General features: G+C 43.5%; 1 protein-coding gene across 5 annotated transcripts in view; it reads right to left on the reverse strand.

Moving 5' to 3' along the window:
- Positions 1 to 26,806, reverse strand: part of TPRG1 (tumor protein p63 regulated 1) — a 223,152-nt gene that overhangs the window by 112,422 nt on the left and 83,924 nt on the right. The window contains exon 1 of one of the 5 annotated variants that reach the window (XM_045502610.1): positions 17,167 to 17,577. The exons of 3 other annotated variants lie outside the window; for them this stretch is intronic. In XM_045502610.1, coding sequence (XP_045358566.1) covers positions 17,167 to 17,202 — 36 coding nt within the window. In that variant the 5' untranslated portion in view covers positions 17,203 to 17,577. Of the gene's footprint in view, positions 1 to 1,870; positions 2,027 to 17,166; positions 17,578 to 26,806 lie in introns of those variants that run through there. One more of the 5 variants, XM_045502609.1, reaches the window with a different exon arrangement.

The following is a 26,806-nucleotide window of genomic DNA, read 5'->3' on the forward strand; positions in this document are numbered from 1 at the left end:
GCTTGGGTAGTAATAGGGCACAAAAGCACTTAGAATTGAGCATATTTTTTAACTGAAAAAAAATGCAATTATAAAATTTTATATAAGGAAATAATTTAGCCAAATGCCCAAAGACATCAGTATGGAAGGTAGTTCATCACAACATGTGTCCAATAGCAGAAAAAGATGCCACTTTATGTCTAATAGCAAAATGTGTGTAATAGCAACATTAGACACCCATACAACATTGTATCTGATACCAAGAGAACAGAGTAAAACTAAGGATCCGTCAGTAGGGAATTGGCTAAATAGGTTATACCATAAAGTGAAATATAATGTAGTCATTAAAAATGTAAGTGCATATTTTTATCATGGTAAGATATCCACAATATATTCTTAATGGAAAGCAGTAAGCTATAAAACATTATCGATAATTTTAGTCAGATTGGTTAAAATAATTCAAAAAATATATAAAAAGAAAGAAGGAAGGACACTTGGAGTTGAATATATGTGAAAGGGCGGACCTACGCCGGCCGACTCCATCTTGTTCTGTATCCTCCACCTTGACCACGCCTCCTCCCCTTCAGTAACTTCCCGACCAAAACATGTCCGGCGACCTGGGTAACAGGACTCCAACCCTTCCCCAGCCAATCAGGAAGGGTCACCAGTGAGGAGTTACCTCACCAACTACCCCTAGACCCCAATAAAACCTTTGTGCTTTTGAAACTGGCTCTCTTTCCCCAGCATCTCACCGCTGCGTCCATCGGTGCAGGTAGGGGATTGAGCACGAGCTAGCTCGAATAAAGGCTCTTTGCTTTTGCATCGGACTCCGACTCGGCTCCCTGGTGGTCTTTGGGGATCACGAATTCTGGGCATAACAATATGTACACATGCATTGTGTGACAGGTTAGAATAAGTCTAAAAAAAGTAAAATGGGGGCACCTGGGTGGCTCAGTCAGTTAAGCATCCGACTTTAGCTCAAGTAATGATCTCACAGTTCATGAGTTCAAGCCCCGCGTCAGGCTCTGTGCTGACAGCTCAGAGCCTGAGTCTGCTTTGGATTCTGTTTCCCTCTCTCTCTGCCCCTCCCTTGCTTGTGCTCTGTCTCTCTCTCTCTCTCTCTCAAAAATAAATAAACTTTTAAAAAGTAAAATAGACTATTAATAATGGTTATCTCTGGATGATAGGCGGTCTCAATTTTCTTTCTTTAGAAACTTCTAGATGCTTACAATGATTATATATGACTTAATAAAAACACATTTATTTCTATTTTGTAAATATAAAGCAAAATTAAAATAAATAGAAAGCACACGCTAGCCTAGTAAAAAGTATCCCTACACCAGGTCACCACTTCCAAGCTGAAGCCAGATAGTCACCCCCTACTATGAGCACACGGTCCATGCTACACGAAAGGGGGGTTTTGTGCCCAGCCTCACCGTGACTGGGAATGCTATCTTACTTTCAGAGCTGCCTCAGTGTTCCGAATCAGACAAATTCGGTTTCCTCTGTGCTTATGAAACACCAGAAAGTGAGAAACAGCCCCTATCACCAGCATGTTTACATTCATAAAATTGGAATTACAGTATTCAAGGGAGGTAAAAATAGTATGAGTGCATAATTTGTTGCCTAAAGCCGGACACTTCTGATCATGAAAAGGGTGTTATTAACAATTATGTCAGAAGGATAGGAGTAAACCAGGATTGTCCCTGGCAAATGTGGACAAATACAGTCACCCTGAGGGGTCTGGATGCAGGAGAAAATGCAGCTGGTTAGGGGGCTCACCAGAGAAAAGCCCTCCCCTGGCCACATTCCAGGTCCCCCCCCCCCCCCCCCCCCCCCCCCCCCCCCCCCCGCTCTGAGCCTCTCAGCAACCCTAGAAAGATGATTTTACCTGCCTCTCTCTGGGATCACAGCATTTAGGGGAACCACCAAAGGCACACTTGGATAGCAGCACCTGGATGCCCACCCAGGGCTCCCAATCCTGCTTCCAGTCCATTCCAGCAGGCCCACTGTGAGGCAAGCTGGGTTACAGCAGGAAGGCTTCACGGAGTCTTCACTAATGTTTTTAAATTAGAAAGGTAAAAGGCAGAGACCGGGCGCTAAGAAGTACAAGGCACACCTGAAGAAGCAGGAGGAATTGTGCGCATGCACGTGTGCGCGCGCGCATGCGCGTGCGAGGGAGCGAGTGCAGCGAACAATCAGTGAGGCACTTCGGCCTCCCTGGAAGGTCTGCCATCTCTATCACAGGGGCTGTTGGAAGAGTGTGTTTCTAGAGTTGCCCGTGACCTGTGAAGAAGGTTTGTGCCTTTGGGGAAGGCAAGCCTGCTTCTGTATTTGCCACACTCTTGCAAACACTGCCTAACAACAGACATCTGCAGAAGGCTCCTGTGCCTGGAAAACAGGGGGAGGACTTAATTAGCACCACTTCCTCTCCCTCAGGCTGTCTTCTCTGGAAACACTGGGCGAAGAGAATCCGAGCAGTTTTGAGAGGGAGCTGTTTGAGATCCAGGAAAGAAGGAAACTCAGTTCCAGTTCAATGCTTACAGCATGAGTAGTGGAAAATGGAGCCCAGCCGCCTCGATCCAGAATGCTTCTGGCTCTGCTCCAGTCATGGGGACATCTTTGCAAGGACAATGAATGTACCTTCCTCAACAACCGCCCCAGTATGAGAGCCCCACACATCTGAGCAACCCACTCATCTCCTTACCACCCGCTGCCCTGAAATGTTTATCCCCAGTTCAATAGATATGCTCTTTGAACCCTGTACAAATAGACTGTATATAATGAAATACCAAAAACATATTAAAACAAAGCAAATCCAGACAAATTCAAAGGTTTCCACTTGTAACAGACCTATCCAAAGCCATTTATAACTGAAAAAGATCATTTTTCCCTCACGCTCCATTGAAACTTAAGTGCTAATACACAAGAGAGGCAAACTACCACAATTTCTAAAGAAAGCAAAGAGTCAAGGCTTAGAAAAAAACTATTGAAAGGGCGGGCCTATGCCAGCTGGCTCCATCTTGTTCTGTGTCCTTCACCTAGACCACGCCTCCTCCCTTTGAGTGACCTCCTGCTCACCCATTCAAGCTTCCTGATCAAAACACGCCCAGCGACCTGCGTGGCGGGACTCTGACCCTTCCCCAGCCAATCGGCCGAGGCCACGCCCCTTCCCCAGCCAATCGGCTGCCCCTAGACCCCTATAAAACCTTTGTGCTTTTGAAACTCTCGTTCTCTCCCTGGTATCTCACCGCTGCGTCGGTGCAGGTAGGGGACTGAGCTCGAGCTAGCTCGAATAAAGGCTCTTTTGCTTTTGCATCGGACTCAGCTCCCTGGTGGTCTTTGGGGATCACGAATTCTGGGCATAACATTTGGGGGCTCGGCCCGGGATCCCCAAGACCCCCGAGGGACCCCCGACCCGGAGAGCCTGACTGGCCACGGTTAGTGTCCGTCTGTTTGTTCTGTCTTTTCTGTGTGAGCTCATTTCTGGAATTCTGGTAGTGCCCGACGCGGTCTAAGTGGACGCACTGGAGGACCACGGGCCGGGAGTTTTGGAAGACGTTCTCCCTTCTGGAGGGATGTGGAATCCCCTCAAAGGTCTGAGACCAGGCAGGTCACTCCCACTGGTCGGCGTGAGGCTGTCGTCTTTGGAGGGACGTGGAATCCCCTCATCGGTTTCGGAGGGACGTGGAATCCCCTCATCGGTTTCGGAGGGACGTGGAATCCCCTCAAAGGTCTAAGCTAGCTTGCAGTTTTGCTTCCATGTAATTGGAAGACTTTCTAGGGGCCCTCTGGTTGTCTGTTTTTGTGTTTCTCTGTTTTGTTCTGTGGACTTACTGGACGGACGTTATGGGACAGACTCAGACTACTCCTCTAAGTATTATGATTGATCACTTTAAGGATGTGAGGGGAGTAGCTAACAACCTCAGTGTGGAAGTCCGAAAGGGTCGGTTGCAGTTTTTTTGTTCTAGCGAGTGGCCAACTTTCAATGTTGGATGGCCACCAGAGGGGACCTTCGACCTCCCTGCCATCCACTGAGTCAGGAGTATCATCTCTCGGCCTACGACGGGTCATCTTGATCAACTCCCTTACATTATCACTTGGCAGGACCTTGTAGAAGACCCACCCTCTTGGCTTAAGCCCTTCCTAGCCCCGCTCCCTCCGGAGCCAAAACCCATTCTTGCTTTGCAGGGGACAAAGAAGAAGAAAAGTCTTATCCAGCCTTCAGCACCCCTCTACCCTGTCTTACAGGGGGGTACTGAAGAAGAATTAATTTTTCCTCCCCCATATAACCCCTCTAGGATGCCGGAAGAACACCATCCTCCCCCTCCGGGGGAGGCAGACGCTGTTCCGAGAGCAAGAGTCGGAAACGCTCCAGTGGGAAGCCCGCCCTTTACCAGACAAAGGGCTCAGAGGGAGCAATCCACCTCCACCGCCGACTCCACTCTTCTGCCCCTGCGAGCCACCGGACCCCCAGACGCGGAGGGGAATCAGCCCCATCACTATTGGCCTTTCGCCACTAGTGACCTCTACAATTGGAAAGCTCAGAATCCTAAGTTTTCCGAGAAACCAGCAGGGCTTATTGATTTATTAGACTCTGTTCTTTTTACCCATCAGCCCACGTGGGACGATTGCCAGCAGCTTTTGTAGGTCCTGTTCACGACTGAAGAAAGAGAAAGAATCCTCAATGAGGCCCGAAAACTAGTTCCGGGCGCAGACGGGAATCCCACCACCAACCAGGCTCAGATAGATGCCTTCTTCCCCTTAACTTGGCCCCAGTGGGATTTCAACACGGCAGAAGGTAAGGAGAGGCTCCGGGTCTACCGCCAGACTCTAATGGGGGGTCTCCGAATGGCTGCTAGAAAGCCAACCAATTTGGCCAAGGTAGGAAATGTACAACAGGGAAAAGATGAATCTCCGGCTGCCTTTCTAGAACGGATCATGGAGGCATTCCGTACCTATACCCCCATGGATCCAGAGGCTCCAGAAAGCAAGGCAGCTGTTATCATGGCCTTTGTAAACCAATCGGCCATAGACATTAGGAGAAAATTACAGAAAATAGATAGACTAGGAGAAAAAAAGTCCGCAGGACTTACTGGTGGTAGCCGAAAAGGTATATAATAACCGGGAGCCTCCTGAGGACAAGCAGGTTCGCGCCATGGCGGCTGCCAGCAGTAAGCAGACTCGAGACCTGGCCAGAATACTACTAGCTGCCACTGCTGACTTCCCCGAGGAACGAGACCGCCGTCTCCGGCAGCTGGCAGACGACGCAAGAAAAGGTAAAGGAACTACCAAGGGGGGGAAGCAGAGGCTGCAGAAGGATCAGTGTGCATACTGCAAGGAGATAGGGCATTGGGCCCGAGATTGTCCAAAAAGGGCCAGCAGGAAGGGAAGCAAGACTGATCGAGTAAAAGTCCTAGAGCTAGATGAACTAAGTGATTAGGGGAGTCGGGGTTCGGACCCTCTCCCCGAACCCAGGGTAACTCTTAAAGTGGAGGGGACCCCTATTGACTTCCTTGTCGACACCGGAGCACAACATTCAGTCCTCCGCACCCCACAAGGAAAACTAGCCAACAAGAAGTCCTGGGTACAAGGGGCAACTGGTATGAGCCAGTATTCATGGACTACCCGAAGAACAGTAGATTTGGGAACGGGCCGGGTATCCCACTCCTTTATGGTAATACCAGAACGCCCCTACCCGCTGTTAGGACGGGATTTACTGATCAAGATTGGAGCTCAGATAACTTTCAGACAAGGGGGGCCTCAGGTCACCGATGGCAAGGGCCACCCCATCCAGGTACTGACCATGAAACTGGAGGATGAATACCTCCTCCACCAGGAGGCGCTCCCGAGAGAGGATAATATAGACAGATGGCTACAAGAATTCCCCTCCGTTTGGGCAGAGACAGGGGGGATAGGACTAGCCGCTCACAGGACCCCAGTCCTGGTAGAGCTCAAGCCAGGAGAGAGTCCGGTAAGGATCAAACAATACCCCATGTCTCAGGAGGCCCGGAAGGGGATCCAGCCACACATCCGGAGACTACGAAGCCTAGGAGTACTAGTTCCTTGCCAGTCTGCCTGGAACACCCCCCTACTGCCGGTCAAAAAGCCTCACACAAACGACTATCAACCGGTACAAGACCTCCGGGAAGTAAATAAGAGGGTCGCGGACATACACCCAACTGTTCCCAACCCATATACTCTCTTGAGCTCCTTGGCACCCTCCAGGTTCTGGTATACTGTACTAGATTTAAAGGATGCCTTCTTCAGTCTGCCGCTGGCACCCCAGAGCCAACCCTTGTTCGCCTTTGAGTGGCATGATCCGGAGGAGGGCTACAGTGGGCAACTCACCTGGACACGGCTACCTCAGGGATTCAAAAATTCACCCACCATCTTCGACGAGGCACTACATGAGGACCTGGGTGAGTACAGAAGGGAGCACCCTGGCCACACCCTCCTACAGTACGTAGATGACATCCTGATTGCTGCCGACACAGCCAAAGACTGTGAGCGAGGGACCCAGGACCTGCTGGCTACCCTGGGGGCCTTGGGGTACCGGGCATCCACGAAGAAGGCTCAGATATGCAGGGAGAGGGTGAGTTACCTGGGATATATCCTGGAGGGCGGACAGCGGCGGTTATCAGATGCCAGAAAAGAAACTGTCCTAAAGATCCCTACTCCCACCTCCCGAAGAGAAGTGAGGGAATTCCTAGGATCAGCTGGCTACTGCCGCCTCTGGGTTCCAGGTTTTGCTGAGATTGCCAAGCCCCTATATGAAGCCACCAAAGAGGGGAAAACATTTAAATGGACTGAAAAAGAAGAAATTGCCTTTAATCAGTTAAAAAAGGCCCTCTTAAGTGCCCCAGCCCTGGGCCTACCAGACATTACGAAACCCCTCCACCTCTTTGTAGACGAACATAAGGGAATAGCAAAAGGGGTTCTAACTCAAGCCTTAGGCCCCTGGAACCGCCCAGTGGCTTACCTGTCTAAGAAACTAGACCCAGTGGCTGCCGGCTGGCCGCCATGCCTAAGAATTATTGCGGCGACAGCACTCCTAGTCAAGGATGCAGACAAACTGACCCTAGGACAGGAGATCTGGATCACGACCCCACACGCCATTGAAGGAGTCCTGAAACAGCCTCCGGATAGATGGATGAGCAATACACGTATGACTCATTACCAGAGCCTCCTACTCAACCCTCCATGAGTGCGGTTCCACCCCAGTGCAGCCCTCAATCCTGCAACCCAGGAGACCCAGTTTTACCAGACCAGCCCAAGTACTCCCAGGAGGAGTTACAGCAGATCAAGAAACTCCCCATGGCCCAGGAGATAAAGGGATGGAGGTATACACCTAAAAAGGAGCTCGTGCTGCCAGACCAGCTCGGAGTCTCAATATTAGAGCACGTGCATCGGTCTACTCACATGGGGGCCCGAAAATTAAAAGACTTAATCCGACATGCCGGAATCAAGATTCACCAACAGGACACCAAAATAGAGCAAGTTGTATCTGCCTGCAAGACCTGCCAACTCACCAACGCGAGAGCCACATCAAATAAAAAAGGAACCAGGCTCAGAGGCACCAGACCGGAAGCCCAATGGGAAGTCGACTTCACTGAAGTCAAACCAGGGAAGTATGGTTATAAATATCTTTTAGTATTTACAGACACCTTCTCTGGCTGGGTGGAGGCATACCCAACCAAGCATGAAACGGCTCAGACAGTGGCTAAGAAGCTACTAGAAGACATCTTACCCAGGTATGGTTTTCCTGCCATGGTAGGATCAGACAATGGACCAGCTTTTATCTCGCAGGTAACACAGGCAGTGGCCAAGGCGGTGGGGGCAAACTGGAAATTACATTGTGCTTATAGGCCCCAGAGCTCAGGACAGGTAGAAAGAATGAATAGAACCCTAAAAGAGACCCTTACCAAAGTAACCATGGAGACTGGCGGGGACTGGGTGACTCTCCTACCATATGCCCTTTACCGGGTTAGAAACGCTCCTTACACTCTGGGTTTTACTCCCTACGAGATCATGTTTGGCAGGCCACCCCCTGTTATTCCCAGCCTTCGAGCTGAACTTATTGCTGAGTTTAAGATCAAGAACTTTCTTTCCTTGAGAGGGCTCCAGAGGGTGCATGAGGACATTTGGCTGCGCCTCCGTGCCATCTACGAGGCTGGCCCGACCCCGACACCTCATCAGTACAGGCCGGGAGACTGGGTCTATGTCAAGAGGCACCACCGAGAGACCCTCGAGCCGTGCTGGAAGGGACCCTACATCGTGGTGCTGACAACCCCCACCGCTCTCAAAGTAGACAGCATCGCGACCTGGGTCCATCACACCCACTTTCGGCCAGCGGACCCCTCCTCGATCCGGAAGGACTTTGTCACGCGATGGGCCATCAGTCGGGACCAACACAACCCGCTCAAGCTCAAGCTACAGCACATTCGACCCACCTAATATTGGTAACTCTGTCAACTCTGCTTGTCATTGCTCATGCTGCCGGGAGTCCCCACGCCCCCCAGAACATCGCCTGGCAGATCATAGACACCAGCTCAGGAACAATACTTAATCAGACCTCCCAGAGCCACCCCAGGGACACATGCTTCCCAGAACTTAGCGTAAAACCTCCAAACTCTGTTCCCCTTGTCACCATAAATGCAGCCGGTCCCATGATTGGGTCCGTAAGCTACATGACAAGGGGGGAATGAAAGGGCGGGCCTACGCCTGCTGGCTCCATCTTGTTCTGTGTCCTTCACCTAGACCACGCCTCCTCCCTTTGAGTGACCTCCCGCTCACCCATTCAAGCTTCCTGATCAAAACACGCCCAGCGACCTGCGTGGCGGGACTCTGACCCTTCCCCAGCCAATCGGCCGAGGCCACGCCCCTTCCCCAGCCAATCGGCTGCCCCTAGACCCCTATAAAACCTTTGTGCTTTTGAAACTCTCGTTCTCTCCCTGGTATCTCACCGCTGCATCGGTGCAGGTAGGGGACTGAGCTCGAGCTAGCTCGAATAAAGGCTCTTTTGCTTTTGCATCGGACTCAGCTCCCTGGTGGTCTTTGGGGATCACGAATTCTGGGCATAACACTATGTCCATATTTTTTACCTAATCTCATTCCTGGGAATTCATCTAAGGAAAATTATTCTAAAGAAGAGACTGCAATATTAATTGCTTATTCTGGGTGGTAACGTAAAACCAAAAATCAACAGAACACCTAAGAGCCAAGGAATTACAAAGTCTAGCAAAGTGTTATTGTGCAGACATTTAAAATAACATGCATAAGCACTGTGGCAGCGTGGAAGGAAAGGATGGACCTTCCCAGGTGAAAACAAAAATAAGCAAAAGCAAAAAACAAAGATTTTCTCTAGATACGATGATATGAATATTTTTACATTGGTAAGGACCAGAAGGAAAATATTTACATTTATTGAAGTAGTTGGATTGAAAGCAAATTTTTGCATTATTTTTTTTTAATTGTGTTAGTGCTTCTTTTGCAATAAAAAATAAAATGTTTAATAAAGGTGTTGATTCGCACACTGTGGAGCTTTCTCCAGTGTAATCTGTGCCGTTCCCCCCTCCCGCAAGGACAAAGAGGGCGAGGAGAGACAGAGAGACCACACAAAGAGCAGACCAATCCAAATGGGTATGTGGCAGGTTAAACAAGCAAGGGAACTTACATGCCAGGTTGGTCTAGGGCACCTCAAGATGAGTATATCTCTGCATATGCCCGCCAGAATCTTAAAAGTTTATATATAGGCCATACCTGGATTCGTTCACATACAAAGTCAACATGGACTCAGCAACACTTTACTCTATCCAGGTTATGTCCTTCAAGTGGCTCCCGCTGTGGGAATGGTGGGTGGAATGTATATTTCAAGGGCAAGCGGTGGTGAGGAACTTTGGGTTGCCCTGAGGCCAGCTTGTGGGTCATCCAGAGGTCATGTCTTCTCGATGACCTCTTCCAACATGATGCCAAATAAATACCTAAAGAAATCCTATTCTTCTTTCAGATAGTAAGAATTCTGTATTTTTCAGCTGCCTGCAAATTCAGAGCTGGAGTTTAATATAGTATTGAAGTAAATAACTTACTTCTGGGTCCCAGTCTATCTGCCTCACTTTATACATGCTTTAATCTAGGGGCTCCTGGGTGGCTCAGTTGGTTAAGTGTCCAACTTCAGCTCAGGTCATGATCTCACAGCCTGTGAGTTCGAACCCTGTGTCAGGCTCTGCGCTGACAGATCAGAGCCTGGAGTCTGCTTCCGATTCTGTGTCTCTCTCTCTCTGCTCCTCTGCCACTCATGCTCTGTGTCTCTTTCTCTCAAAAGTAAACATTAAAAAAATTAAAATTAAAAAAAATTATACATGCTTTACTCTATCTCTCTGCGATGTTTTCTGATAATAGTTCAGAAGCATATAGGGCATAAATTGTAGCTAGAGAATTAATGTCTAGTCCAACTTCATTTTGCAGATTTTGGAACACTGAGTGGAGGGACTTACCCAAGGACACGTGGCTACATAGAATCAAAACATGACTCCTGGACTCTCCTTCTCTGCTTCAAGTTGTAGCACTTAGAAGAAAGCAGAGAAGTAGTGATCACACTTAGGCGTTGGTAAACCGGAAACACTTTTGCCAAATGCCTGGGTCAGTCAGCCCTGCTTTCTTCTGGGATGGGAGAAACAGCTTCTATGAAGCAGGGCTCACTGTGTGCTTTTCTGGCATCAGCTGGTACCCAGCCCCCAGCCCTGCAGGCTAAAGCTTTCTCCTCCACTTGGTGTCAGGTTGACTTATCCATTAGGATCTGTGAGGTGTGTGCCTGGGGTCCACAAACCTTTTAGGGGTTCAGGAAATGCTTTAATTTTAAAATCAGAAGAGAAAATTAAATTTTATGGTCAAAAGAAATGTTTTAATTTTTTTTGTCAGAAAAGAAGTGAAATTTGTAAGAAACCCAAAAATTTGGTTTTGCCTAAAACCAAAAAAAAAAAAAAAAAAATGGGGGGGGGGGTAAGGGGGACTATTTAAAGTCATTGAGATGTAGGTTTTAATATGGATAATATTATGGTAGAGAGGTTCATAAACGCAAGAGTTTTAGGCCCATGGAAATATTAACATGGCCCTGAATCAAATCTATATCCTACTACTGACATTCCCTGCTTAATATTCTATTCCGGGGCTCCATCCTAAACCATCAGAACTAGAAACATGCCCCACCCCTTCCAGTGCTTTCCAAACTCTTTATTCTGGAAGATTCTGCTTCACAGTATATTGAAAGATTTCTGTCTTGTGGACAAACTGCAATCTTCAGATAATTATTTTTGCTTTATTAAAATCAAAGAGAGATCCAGAATAGTAGACCCCAATAAATATTTTTTTTTTTAGAAAAGTAGATAAATAACTATAAGGAGAACTTTTGATCAGCTTAAAAGAAGTATCTGGCCACACTGGCCACCACTCAACCAGAGGCAAAGGCGTTAACAAAGAACAGGTTGAACATAACAAAGAGTATCACAGACATACCAGTAAAATGAATAGAGATACCAGTAAAACTCAGGGCTGTTTCATGGGGAACCTCTTTTCAGGGGCCATGCCTACCACTCTCCAGCACTGCCTTCCCCTTTTTCCATCAGCTTGTAAGAAGTCCTTCTTGGCTCCTGGCCCTCTCTGCCTCCCTGACAAGGCTGAACAGCTGTTTCTCCTTTACTTTCTCTACTTTCCCTGTCTTCTGTCTCTGTCTCTCTGTCTCTCTCTCATATATATATATATATATATATATATATATATATATATATATATATATAGGACATGTATATATACATATATATACACATATATGAGATATGTATATATACATGTATACATCCATAAGTCTCATAGGATTTTTTATTTAACCCCAGGCAATGCTGTCGCAGGCGCCTTTGATTTCCACAAAGCTTTTGAAATATTAATAGCTACTTGAGTATCTGTGTTACTACCTCTCTGGATCTTCAAGAAGACAGAATGCTTAGTTAGGAAACACTCATATCTACTAACTCCCACATCCTGTAAATGAGGAATCAGAGACCTAGATGGGTTCTGGGTCCTCCTGACCCCCACTCACATTCTGTCTCTGTCTCTCCATCTCTCTCAACATAAATAAACATTAAAAAAAATGCATGGTTTGCTACCAAGAACTGCTACCTCTTGCAGGTGACGTAGTCCTGAGCTGGGGAGGGAGTGTGGGAGTAAGTGCCTGTGGCTTATGTTGCTTTCAAAGAAGTCATGTCATGATGGTGACATGTCTACCCACCAGAAGGGGTTAACATTCTCGAGGCATATCCCCAAAATAACAATCCACTTTTAAGTCTGACATTTTGTAAAGGTAATTTATGTGAATTTATATGTGCAGCTTTCCTGAGTCTCTGCGAGAACAGCCAAGGGATGCGCGGTGGATAAACAGTACTCTAACACCTCAAAACTCCAACGAGGCCTCCTCTGTGCCAGCTGAGATAAGAGAATTGGCAAACACGTCTTCACAATTTCACATTTTGTACGTTAGTGATAACATGCCAGCAGGGCTGTTCTGTGTCCTGGGGAAAAGTTGAACTGATGCAGGGTCTCTTCCCTCCAGGCTGCCCCCCCCCCCCGTGCCCTGCTGCCAGTACTTTCATTCAGCAAGGGGGTGGGGGAGACCCAGGGCCAGCATGAAGAATGCATCCCCCCGCCACTCATTCACTGGGTAACCCTGAGGAAGTCACTCCTCTTTCCGCACTGCAGATTCCTCATCTACAAAATGAGAGGCCAGATTTATGATTTGCATAAATGACTAGCCCATTTCAATCAAAGCAGATCTACTCCTCTGGTTTTGGGCCCTTCTGAAGCTTTCCTCTGGTGAGAACAACATATTAAAGTCTGAAAACTGCAGGAGGAATTACTTCCAAGTTTCCTTCCAACTCAATAACCCTGCAAGTTTTGATGGGCTTTTCTCCAGTACCCAGATTCTGTCTCTCTCTGTCTCTCTTTCTCTTTCTGTCTGAGACAGAGAGACTTAGATTCTAGATCTAAGTCTAGAGAGGTTGCTCATATATGGTTTCCCCCATCTCTTCTCGATTATATGACTCCCATGAACATGGTAGTTCCCTTGTGATTCACAGGTTGTGGTGTCAGAAGAAGAGAATTGTGACATCATGAATTTGGGTGTTCATTGTGGAAACTCTGGGGTGTTTGTCCTCCAACTTCCTTCTAGTGCAAATGGCTATCTACCTTGACCAGAGCTCCTAGGGACACCCACTGGGCACCTCAACCAGGTCAGGACTGGAGACATGCTTGAGCCCCAATAAGTCTTCTCACATTTCAGAAGGAAAACATGCAGAGGTTCACTGAGCCCCTCCCACAAGATATTAATTTTTAGACGGGGTTCTTCAAAAATGTATATGGAAAAGAATCGATAAAGACAAAGATATTGAATAGAGAACTTTGTGAGATTACAGATCCCTTGTGACTCCCTGAGATTAGCTTCCTTGCACACTTCCACAAACATTTCCACCACACTTCCAGCTGGCGTTATGGTAGGGCTTGAGTTCCTGACTCAGCATTTATCTCACTGTTGTGTACCCACCATTACATCTCTGCCTTCACTCCTGGGCTGTAAGCGACTCTGAGCACTCATCTTTATAGCCTGCACTTGGCATGCTCATGGTACAGAACAGGCACCGATTACAAGTTCTCAAATGGATGTCCTGCTTGTTCCTCTGTCAGGTCTGAGATTGAAAGGCAAGACTTACTTACATCAGATCCATTGCTGCTGGCACATTCCTCATACCTCATATATGAATGTTCAGTAAATGTAGGCTCAGTAATGAAGCTCTGTGTACGGCATGAATGGTAATATCTTCTGGACACACACATACAAAGACACACACGGAAATGCATGCCACAGAGGTGCCTGAGTGGCTCAGTCCATTGAGCATCCAACTTTGGCTCAGGTCATGAATCATCTTATGGTTCATGAGTTTGAGCTCCATATCAGGCTCAGTGCTATTGTCTGCACAGAGCCCACTTCAGATGATCTGTCCCCCTCTCTCTGCCCCTTTCCCACTTGTGTTCTCTCAAAAATAAACATGAAAGAGAAAGGAAGGAAGGAAGGAAGGAAAAGAAAGAAAGAAAGAAAGAAAGAAAGAAAGAAAGAAAGAAAGAAAGAAAGAGAAAGAAAGAAAGAAAGAAAGAAAGAAAGAGAAAGAAAGAAAAAGAAAGAGAAAGAAAGAAAGAAAGAAAGAAAGAAAGAAAGAGAAAGAAAGAAAGAAAGAAAGAGAAAGAAAGAAAGAAAGAAAGAAAGAGAAAGAAAGAAAAAGAAAGAGAAAGAAAGAAAAAGAAAGAAAGAAAGAAAGAAAGAAAGAAAGAAAGAAAGAAAGAAAGAAAGAAAGAGGAAGAGAGAAATGCCACAGTCTTTTCTCAGAGAAGCTCATAGTCTAGTGGAAGATTGCAGACTTTGGTGACAGAGCCATACTAGGAGAATGTGCACAAATACTGTGGAAACAGAAGGGGGATTAGCAGGGGTGAGTGGAGAGAGGGTTGAGAGTGTGAAAAGTTAGAGGTGTAGAGAAAGTCACCTCAGAGCTGACTGCATATTTGAGACAGGCAAGGACATTCCTCTCAGACCTGTGAGGTGTGAAGAGGGGTGTGTTCAAAAGATGGCAGGTAATATGGTGTATTGTAACTGAGATGCCAACTACTCGCCTCCAGCCCACACCCCTTGAGGAGCCAGTAACACTCGGTTAAAACCTTCGGTCTCTGACAGGATGAAAGTCTTAAGTCTTCCTCACACCTCCTCTCTGCTGTCACCACACCTCCATCCCTGTTGGGACAACTCCCTCACAGCCAACCCAAATGCAGAATCAGGGCTGGCCCGGGAAGCGTTCCATTGCCCTAGACACTTTGTGAGATTAACAACATCACTACAGACTGAGAGAAGTAACGGAGAGGTGAGTCACATTGCATACAGTCCAACTTTGTACCATTCATCTGTGTCTTCTTTCTTTCCAGGGTAACAACTTCTTCCTTGTGTGTGCTTATTATTTGAAGGATATATATGTTTCATCTACATATCCAAGTCACCCAGGTTCTCCCCTTCAACACCCCAAATAAATGGAGTTCTCCCATGAACATAAACTCTGGAGGTAGTTATTAATATAAACCTATACATGGATTTGTGAATCGTGGAGGCACTGGCTGGGGATGTACTTGAAAAAGCAGAAGGAAGCCAACCTAGAAGCCAGGAGTCGCTTGTAGTGACTTATCTCAGGAAGTAGCAGAAGTGTCCTACTTTGCAAATAGCCTGACCATGAAGAAGGTAGGGAGGGGACAGAAAAGTGGTAGAATTCTCCTCCTGGGAAGGAGAATAATTAAGGCTAAAATCACCAGCCTTCCAACCCCCTCCAAAAGAAAGAAAAATATCAGCCTTCAAGGAATTGAGCAGAAAAAAGCTGTTGGGTAATGACAATGTACTTTAAAGGGGCCCATAATCTCGCAGATATTTTTTTTCCACATGCAAGTGAAAATGAAAAGAGCAGAGAAATGAAAACAATCAACGAACAGCAACAATTCGGCTTACAGCAGCCTCTTTTCTTCCCTCTGCAAACTAAATAGGTTCCCTGATTTTGAAGCTGCTGATTCAGAAACTAGATGGTGACAGTGCTTAGCAATTAGAACAGGTCTCTTTACCATTGATTGGGACATCCCAAAGGAGTGTGTGGATTATGTCACCAGGATTACTACCTACCCACTGTTGGTTTCAGTGCCAAAGAGCCTATGACCAGATGTTCCTGGCTGGGAGCTTTGTTTAAGGAAGTCGCTCCAAAACCTGGGTTTCCTGCTAGGCCAACTGTGACTTCTCCTGTAAGAGTTTGTGAAATTCAGGGAGAGCCATTCATCCAAATGCTGACAACAGTATTTTTACCCCCCCCCCCCAAATAAAAACTACATCATTTATTATTTTAATGACATTTTTAACATAATCATTTTTATTGAAGTATGACATGCATTCAAAAAATCATAAATGTGCAGATCAGTGAAGGATCATTAAATAAACACACTCATGTAACATTCATGTAGGTCAAGATATACCATATTATTGGCACATTGACAGGATTATTTTTCTCAAAGTAAATATTCAGTTGGTTTCATATGATGGAATCCATGACCACTGCCAGACATTTTAGATATCTAACAACACCCTCATTTTACAAATAAGAAACCAGACGTTCAGAGAAGTGACTTACACCTCAGGTCACAAAGCAAGTTAGAGGAAGAGGCGGGGTTTCAGGCTCCTCTTTCCTGGTCTTATTGTCTCCAATTCCTAGGAAGCCTTAGCTGACCTATGAGGAAGAGAAACCTGTTCTTCATGATGACTCCTTTTTCCAAGAGTCTGAGGTTAGCTCTCTCTTGGCTCCATAAAGCCTGTCTCCGTAAAGCCCAAGGAGCTGTCTCAGAGACACTGTTCTAAAGCCCACACAAACCATTATTTCCTCTGCCAGGGGCTCCTGGTATATATCTGACACATGGTAACGTATTTGTTTAGTGAATTAACAAAGAGATTTCACAGTACCAACAGATGCTTCTCAAATTCTCCCTCTTCTATATCCATGATCAGACTGGTCATTTTGACCCATGAGACCTCATTTTGCCTGTGAGATGACCTTCCCCTTTATTCTAAAGTAGTCACTGGTGAGGACCGCTAACTGTGTCACATGAGGAACAGTAGAAGGAACTGGAGAAATTTAGTTGAAAAGAAAGAAAATATGGAAGACATCGACCACTCTCCAGATATCTAAAGGATTATCAGAAGGAAAAGAACACATTTCTTCGTTTCGAACCTATAAGCATAAGAAAGATGAAAAATCTCTTGTTTTTTGGGGCGCCTGGGTGGCGCAGTCGGTTAAGCGTCCGACTTCAGCCAGGTCATGATCTCGCGGTCTGTGAGTTCGAGCCCCGCGTCGGGCTCTGGGCTGATGGCTCAGAGCCTGGAGCCTGTTTCCGATTCTGTGTCTCCCTCTCTCTCTGCCCCTCCCCCGTTCATGCTCTGTCTCTCTCTGTCCCAGAAATAAATAAACGTTGAAAAAAAAATTAAAAAAAAAAATCTCTTGTTTTACATCATCAAGCTTCTCAAAAAAATGGTCCACCATTAAGTGTCTCTACTTAATTTTATCTCATTCATACCTGAATCCCTAGAGATCTGCTTTTCAGTCTCAGCATATCTTTGAAGTACTCTCAACAAAGCTCCTCTGACAGAATCCAATAGATAGATGCTTTCCATTCTTTATCTTCCTTGATCTTCTTTTTCACTGTTGGTTGTTGATACCATCTTTCTTAAAATTCTTATTGCCTTCTGTCCCTTGGAACTACAGATTCCCAGTGTTCTTTCTACTTGTTTGTTCACTGTGTTTAGTTTCTTTCATGGAGACCCCACCACAGACACAAAACAAATACTCATATCTCACAAGCTCCTGTTTGTCAGAGAGTACTCTGGATATTCTAAGCAAGCTCCTTCGTTCTCACGGTTTAACCATAATCGATAGATCTGACTGCCAAATCTGTATCTCCAGTTAGAGCTCTCTCCAAAGATCAAAGCCATCTAAATAACTACCTACTAGACATGTCACCTTTGTTGACTCACAGGTACTTCAAACTCACTCTATCCAAAGATGAACTCATCGTCTTCTTACATGCCCCATAAACTTGTTCCTGTTTTTTATTCAAATCTCAGTGAATGAGATCACAGATATAGAGTTGCTCAGGCCAGAAAATTGCCTGACTTTCTCTTCTTGCCCAATACTATAGCTCTTGATTCTTCAGTATCTACTGAATTCTTTAGTTTGTTCCACTCCTATTGCCATGGCCTTAGTTCACCTCTTGCAGATCATTATAAATGTCCTCTAACTGGTCTATCTCCAATATTTCTCTCAAATTTATGCAGCATACAGCAGGAAGACTAATCTTTCTGAAATACAAATCAGATTGTGTCACTGGCCACTTACCCTTCAATGCATCTCCACTGTACTCCAAATAAAATATGAATTCCTGAGCATGGTAGGCATGATCTGAACTCCTACTAACCTGTGGAGGCTCATGTCTCACCAAGTCTCTTCCCTCCTTTTTCTTTCTCCATCTTCTTCTCCAATCTTCCTTGCCATACCACAGCACTCATAAACTATGCTTCAGCCATACTACTCTATCTTTAGACTCATAAACCCATTAAGCTCCTTCTCATTTCCTTTATCTGATAACTCCCATTGCCCTTCTTGTCTCAACTTAAAAGCAGCTAGAGGCTTCCCTGACCAATCTTGTCTCATGAGTTGTGTGCCTCTCCACTGTTTCCCCATGTAGACCACGTTTATCATTATGACATTACTTATCACACTATATTACAGCTACCTGTTAATGTGCATGAACTTTCACATCCTTCTCACTAGTACATAAGATCCTTGACAATAGGGACAGGGTTTTCTTACTGCGATATCCTTAGCACCAAGCAGAGCACAGAAAAAGCATTCAAGATGTATTAACTAAACAAATGGATCAGTAATAAATATCTGTATTCCAAGGAGCACCCGTGATAGAAAATGCAAAGGAAGTTCAGCTTAGAAAGTCTCTTTTCTCAGATATGATGGAATCAGACCTGAAAAGGGAAGATTTGAAAGCCTTTATTCTAAATCAGGCTCAGATTTACTGGTTCCCATAAGCTTAACAGGAATGGCAATTTAGAAATGCAGTTTTCCCTATGTTCTTTAGCCACCATGATCTTTTATCAACCAGTTCTCTAGTGATTTCCTGTAATTGGTCTCCATGAGTAGACTGTGAGCTCTGTGAGGGAATGAACCATGCCCTCATTTGTCCTCTTGGATGCCCACAGGACACTTAGCCCTCTGCACAGGACAGTGAGCTCAGTCACAGCAGATGACACGTAAGACATCTGCGTGACCAGAGACAGAGCAAGGAGAAAGTCATTTCCACCTCATACTACACTGACAGGTAACAAACATGAGAACCTTTCCTGAGAGCACTTCTAGGGATGGAAGGAGTAGAGGAGAGCTTATCCTGAAACCCAAGGGCAGTATGTGAGAACAAACACTTGGAAGGTATGAGACAAGACCAGATAAAGGAGACTGCCATCTTAAAAATGAATATTGCTAACTTCTCATCTTGTTGGTCACCATAATTGAGGGACAGTCCATGTTTTAATAATGAAACATGCATTGAGGTCCAATGCTGAATGCAAAACAAGACATCAAATGGGACAAAATAATTTAGCTACAAGAAATTGTTAGAGTAATATCATTCCAAGGCAACTCTGACCCAATTCCACTCCTCCTAGGTAAGAAAGTTAACACCTGGTACTCAGCTTGTTCTATAAGATGTCAAGAGGATCCAAGAAGTTCCAGAGAGCACCACCCGGAAAGAGAAAAGGCAAAAGAGCTAACGTAGAGCACTATTCTCCCATGTAAATAATGAAGGCCAGCATACAGGTATGGAGAAATGAGAGCAGTTCTGTTTCGAGAGGGACAGTCAGGACTCATTAGAAGATGATTTAAGAAAAGTGGATGATTCAGAATACTAATGAATAAAAAGTTTAAAAACAGTTTGTATTAGCTTGCTGTAATTAGATAAGAGACTCAAGTGAGGAACAATAACATCTATCATAAAAGGCCTTTTCTCTTTCTGTATTTTAGTAGGAAAATTAAACAAACTATATTAAGTATCTAAGAAAATATATATCTATATATGCACATGAGTAAATTCTATGTCCAAATATTAGAAAGTAAAGATAAATGTATATTTATGTGTGGTCTGCTACATCCACTGTTGAAGCAATAAGCAGCATGACACAGAATAAATAGGAAATGCACTGAGAAAATGAAAATGCTACAGGTGATATTCACATTTTCTTGGTTCTGTCAAGGTGTATCTCAAGGCTGACTTGCTGGGGAGGGATGCTCTTTGGTTTTGCTCAGCCTTTTGCAAATGTATGACTTCACTCGCCAAGTGATGAAGTGGGGAGTAGGGACACAGACGAGGGAAAGACCAATCACAACGGTCATTAGTAGGTGTGGTCAACGATGCCATCTTCACATGTCAAGTGCACACATATATGTTGTAATAATACCTCTCAAGTTCTTTATCTGTTGAAAGCTGCATGCTGATGCCTGTCCTGCTTACTCTATGAGATTGTTTGTGAAGATCAAATAAAAACACTGTGAAAGTGTGGACCGTATAATGGTGTGCCCTGATCTTGCATCTTTTGAAGAGCCATTAGTATATTATCATAGAAGGAGGAGGGAGCAGTGAAATGATATATGAGCAGGGCTTTTGGCAGCCCCCGAAAGATGCCGAAGGAACGTGACACTGGCCAAAGCTTTTGGGGAAAGCTTATCCCTATCTTGACGGAGGCAAAGCTACCGACAAAATGCGGGAATGATAGTGAGGAGAGACAGTGCGTGTAGACCAGGGATGTGCCAGATCTTCCCAGGAGGTGATTGTTCCAACTAGGCCAGGGGACTAGATAGAAAATGAAGCCCACAGGGCCAGATTTTGATGTTGATTCTGCCAGAGTCACCCATACACACGCTTCCTGTGTCAATTCCTGACTCTAGAGTATCCTTTAAGAATATCAAAACAGTGAAAGAACCTCTGTGGCTTATGTAACATGTCCTACTGTGAATGGAGAAATTCAAGTGAATGGATAAGTCTGACCACTCTTTAGAGCATCTCTTTTGAGATAAATGTCACCAAAAGTGGGTTGGTGCACAATGTTACTGTTTTGCAGTATCTCTGCATCTAAGAACTTCAACTGTGACCCTTCATGGTGTTTGAAGAGTTTCCTGAAGTGTCTGACATACTCCAAAATATATTTCCTGTTAACCACGAGGGAAGTTCTTTTTTCCTTTCTTAATGAACTGGGGACAATCTCTAGTACCCAGTACTATCCCTGTTAATATTATTTATCACTTCTTCTCTTGCATCCCACCAAAAATAGGCAACGTCAGGCTGCAATTGCCGTTAGTGTGTGATGTTGAAATTCTGTACAGAAATAGTAATTTTCCCACCAAAGCCTAGCCAGTGGATAAAATTATTAGAAAATGCTAGAGAGTAGCTGAAATCAACTCCCCCACTGGGAGTACCTGAATAGAATCTTCATTGTAGGAGGAAGCTTACATATGCTAGTTCAACATAACACAGGCCAGTATAGTCATCTCTAAGATTCTTACTTTGTTTCACTAATAATGTTATGTATCTATAGATTTAGGTCACATGATAAACAAAGTGAGATTAACCTGTACATCATTAGAAGCTGGGCTGGTATATCTGAACAAGGAAATAAAGAGAGATATTATTTAAAATAACTGATATTTCTAGCTATATTTTAAACTAATCACCTTCCAGTGGCAATGCCAACCCCTTTTAAAAAATAACAATACTGTTTTATTCATAATTTATTTATGACAGCTAGTGTAGTTTAGATAGAATATTAGGTAGCTGATATAATATGTACTATATGTATTAATATGTACTATATGTATATATATATGTACTATATATATGTATATATATATGTATATATATGTATAATATGTACTATATGTATATATAGTATATATATTATACATATATGTATATACTATATGTATATATAGTATATATATTATACATATATGTAAATATATGTATAATATGTACTATATGTATATACATATATACATGTATAAATGTATATACATGTATACATATATACATATATATGTATACATGTATATATACATGTATAATACATGTATACACATATATACATGTATAATACATGTATACACATACATATATGTATAATACATATATGTATACATATTATACATGTATATACATATATACATGTATAATATGTATACATATATACATGTATTATATATACATATATATACATATAGTACATATTAATACATATAGTACATATTATATCAGCTACCTAATATTCTATCTAAACTCTCTAAACTATCTAAAATACAATAGAAAGATATCCAGGTATATTTTTTAAGACTATAAATAGGACAGAGCATGATCTTAGTTGTTATAAATATAAAATATAGATGTGCATAAAAGAAAGTTTATAAGGATATCTAGCAAAATGCTAATATTGGTTTTCTCTAAATAATGAGATTTTAGATTTTTTCCCTTAATTACATTTTCTAATTTTCTACAACAAGAATTTTTTAAGTGTATTTATTTATTTATTTTGAGAAGTGGGAAGAGGGGCAGAGAGGGAGAGAGAGAATTCCAAGCAGGCTCTGCACAGTCAGCACAGAGTCCAATGGGGGGCTTAATCTCACAAACCATGAGATCATGACCTGAGCCAAAATCAAGTCAGACACTGAACCGACTGAGCCACCCAAACACCCCTACAACAAAAATATTTTTAAGAGGACAAAATGGGAAAAAAGGTATTAGTTCTAGCCAAAACATTTGAAAACTCAGAGGTTTTTTAAGCACACACATTTTCATCACAGCCCTCTCATTCTCCAGCACCCACCATCAAAGATAAATTGTTTCATACAAAAAATGCATTATAACTTGGCTCTCAGAAATTCTCTAAAAATTAAAGTCAGAAGAAGAATAAAATTCATACACAGATAGAGACTATTTTCTGTACACAGAGAGTTGGACTATTGGACAATGGCTTTTATCTGCCCAGTGATATGCAAAAGCTATATTCAGGAAGTAATATAATCTAAAGAATTGAGAGATAGAGAAAGATAGTATACCTCTTGGGCGAGTTTTATCACAAGAAGTTATGAAATCACTATGTAGGCCACAAGTTACAAACTTGTTACATAAATTCTATAAGGGAAAATGGTAGGGGAAACATTTGTCTTAGAGAGCTAGGTCCCGTGCACTTAAAATGAATAGCTCCTCTGAGAACAAAGCCCTTAGTTACAAATGTACAGGACAGAGTAATTTGGCAGAAGTTACAGGTTTCCAGCAAAAGGTCACAGCATGGGATGTGGAGCTGGAGAAAAGGTATCAGTCCCCTTGTGAGGAGTGGCCTTGGGGAGGAGCATGGAGAGGAGGCTGTTGAGGGGAGCCATTCCATACCAAACTGATCTTGACATAGATCACATTCAAAAACATTGGTCTGAGGGGCGCCTGGGTGGCGCAGTCGGTTAAGCGTCCGACTTCAGCCAGGTCACAATCGTGCGGTCCGTGAGTTCGAGCCCCGCGTCGGGCTCTGGGCTGATGGCTCGGAGCCTGGAGCCTGTTTCCGATTCTGTGTCTCCCTCTCTCTCTGCCCCTCCCCCGCTCATGCTCTGTCTCTCTCTGTCCCAAAAATAAATAAACGTTGAAAAAAAATAATAATAAAAAATCAAAAACATTGGTCTGAAACAAACCAGTGTAAAATACTTTCCTTTTTATCCCTCCATTATACCAACAGATTTGGAGGTCATAATATAACTCATCTTTCTTTGAGAAGAGGTCAAGAGAAAATGCCTGGCCAAGGGGAATCCACATCCCAAAACACAGTCCTAAATTTCCTTCACCTGCTAGTTTTTCAATGACTCTTCATGCTTCTCCCTGAAATGCATCCTCTCTCTTAGCAGAGATGACATCACTTATATGGTATCAAACAGGTTCTTCTTTTCTTTTCCTTTCATGCTTTTTATTCCCCTCAACTTTGGCAAAACTTTAGTTCTTGTTTGTTTTCAGTTGTTCAGATTCAATCCTGTTTGGGAACTTGGCCAATCAGTAGGAGTGGCTAAGCTACACAACTTAGCTTCCTCCACCAGAGCCTGAAAGATGTCTTTGCTTTTGATTTAAGCACAACTTTTGTGGGGGATGTGTCAAAATCACTGACCCACAACTCAGAGGCACAAATGTTTGAAGAATTAATTAAGTCAATCCTTCCACGAGACAATAGACAAAGAACCATAAAGACGTAAATTGATTCATTTCATGTAATCAATTCCTGTATCAGGAAATAGACCGGCACAGTAGAGAAAACTTTGGAGTCAGACAACCCTGGGCTTCCATCCAGACTCCATAGCTTGCCAGCTGCCTGAAGGTGGGTAGCAATTTAAGAATCCTTAGCCTCTATTTTCTCAAATGTGAAGTGGGTCCAACAGTTAGTTACCTTGCAGGACAGTATCTAAATTCGAAAAAACTAATGGTTCTAAAGGCCTAGCAAGGTATCTCAACTATAGTAGAGTCTTAAAACATAGTTTAAAGGTTTGGGGAAAAGGAATATAGAAGTCTAATGATCAATGGAATCTATGGTGGAGACATTTGAACAGTTGGGAACAGAGCATGAAGTAACTAATGGTGGTGGGGAAAGCCTTATATGCTTTCATATAAGACTCAGACTGTAACTCTGAGTCCATTGTCTCAGGTGTGAGTCATCTCTTCTCTCCGGGCGTTGTTTTTTTCACATGTATAGGAGGGGACTAAACTACTTGGCCCCCGTGTTCCCGACAGCTCTGTTAGTCTAAGACTACACACAGGCCTGATTTGGAGCCCCCATTCTAAATCCAAGTGGAGAGCTAAGAGGCCATTTTCAAAGCAGGTCAAATAGCAAAAATAACAAGGTTGGAATATATTTATTTTGATCACCTTTATCCCAGCACAAATCACAACTTTATAGTCCTTTACAGTCCTATTTATAGAGAATCACATCTTTAAGAGCACCAGGGATAAGAAATCAATAAGAAGAACAAGTTACTAGCTTGTGTTGGTTTTGGTTTTTAATTCAACAAGCAAGAAACACTGAATGGTGGGAACTTTAGAACTTCTTGCCCGGTTTCAGTAGTTGTTCCCTTCAACCAGTGAGGGTGTCACGTCAGAGAAGATGCCCTTGCTAGGCTGCGGCTTCCTCCTGCCCACCTGGCCCATTCAAGTTCAATTTCTCCTCCCACACCAGCCAACCATTATGTTGTGGGTCATGGTCTTTTCTCCACTCTGTGTGATGACCTACCTATAACTTCCTGGATCCCTTCACATTGTGAAAGCTTCCATTTAGAGCTTATCTCACTTAGAACAAAGGATTTCATCTTTGTCAGTTGACACACGATGACAATTCAAAGATGAATCAAAACTAGATCTTCTTGTGAAGTTTAGAGCCTCATAGAGAGGGTAATGATTTAAGCATTGATTCTAAGTTAGATAGGATTAAAATTAAAGGCATTTATGGTATCAAATATGTGTACACACCCATCATGGAATATAATGCAATCGTTAGAAGTCATATGTTTAAAACAGTGAAATGACATATAAAAATTCACGGAATAGGGACACTTGCGTGATTCATTCGGTCAAGCGGCTGACACTTGATTCCAGCTCAGGTTGTGATCTCATGGTCATGAGATCAAGCCCCACATCAGGTACTGTGCTGAGCATGGAGCCTGTTTTGGATTCTCTCTCTCCCTCTCTCTCTGCCCCCTCCCCTTTATTCCCTCAAAATAAATAAATAAACTTTAAAATAACTCACAGAGTAATGTTAAATTAAAAAGCAGAGTCCAAAGCTATATATAACCTATGTTTTTTAAAAAAAATTTTAAATGTTATATTATTATTATTATTATTGTTGTTATTATTATTTTGAGAGAGAGTGAATGGGAGAGGGGCAGAGAGAAAAAAACAGAATCTGAAGCAGGCTCCAGGCTCTGAGCTGTCAGCACAGAACCTGACGTGGGGCTGTAACTCAAGAGCCATGAGTTCATGACCTGAGCCAAAGTCGGACGCTCAATTGACTGAGTCACCCAGGCGCCCCACTACAGTTTTATTTTTAAAACCTGAAATATATATAAATAAGCAAAGAAAAAATACTAGAAATCAACATTGAACTGTTAAAATGAGCTTCTCTAGGAGGAGGAGGTTGTAAAAGATGTCACAGCATAAGCCTGTAGTCAAATATTAAATTGACATGAAAAGATATATTATTATGAAACAGAAGTTCAGATTATAAAATATCATATTAAAAAATCACCCACACATGTATTAGAAACACATGCACCAAAATGTTATGAATGATTATCTCTGTACGACTGGCTTATGGATGATTTTTACTTTCTTTTTACATTTTTCTAAATTTTCTAATTTTTTTTTGCATTGAACATATATTATACTTAGGACTGAGGGAATAAAAATGCGAAAAATAATGTTTGAAGATGTATATCAAGTAAATAAAAGTCAGAGTTATAGGGTTACGGGTCAAAAGGACTTTACTGAAATATAAAAGTAAACATCTAGGACCTCAGAAAACAGTGGGGAAAGAAAAGAGGTAATCGTACAAGAAATCTCATCAAAGGTAACGGTGACATAGGGAGCTTGGAAGGGCTCCATTCTACTCAGAGATCATTATACCTGTGGGCTATGGAAATAGACTTGCTTCTAAAGTCCCTCTAATGGTTCTGCCCTACCTCCTTAAGGAAGCTTCGCTGGCTATCCAAACTCACTTGAGATATGGGTCTCATCAACAAAATGAAGCATTACCAGCACCATAAGCTAAGTACTCCTTTCCCTCAGAGGCACTATAGGCTCCTCTAGGTTAGAAACCTTTGTGCTGCTTTGTATTCTACCCCAGTATCAACACCTTATGCTCTCAAGAGAAGTATGCTTAATGAATGTTTATGGTATTTACCACATGGGATATGGCAGTAGGACAAGGGCAGAGGAGCAAGGGGAAACTGAAGGTAATAAGACTAGCACTACCCAACACCCACATATGGCCTTGATGACAATGGTTCAAAGAGATTTTGATGACTTGACAATGTTCAAGTCACTGTATTGATAGAAGTTCATCTACAGGGACTGATGCTTATGA

The sequence above is a fragment of the Leopardus geoffroyi genome, chromosome C2 (assembly GCF_018350155.1).
Source record: "Leopardus geoffroyi isolate Oge1 chromosome C2, O.geoffroyi_Oge1_pat1.0, whole genome shotgun sequence".
In the NCBI taxonomy this organism is placed as follows: domain Eukaryota; kingdom Metazoa; phylum Chordata; class Mammalia; order Carnivora; family Felidae; genus Leopardus; species Leopardus geoffroyi.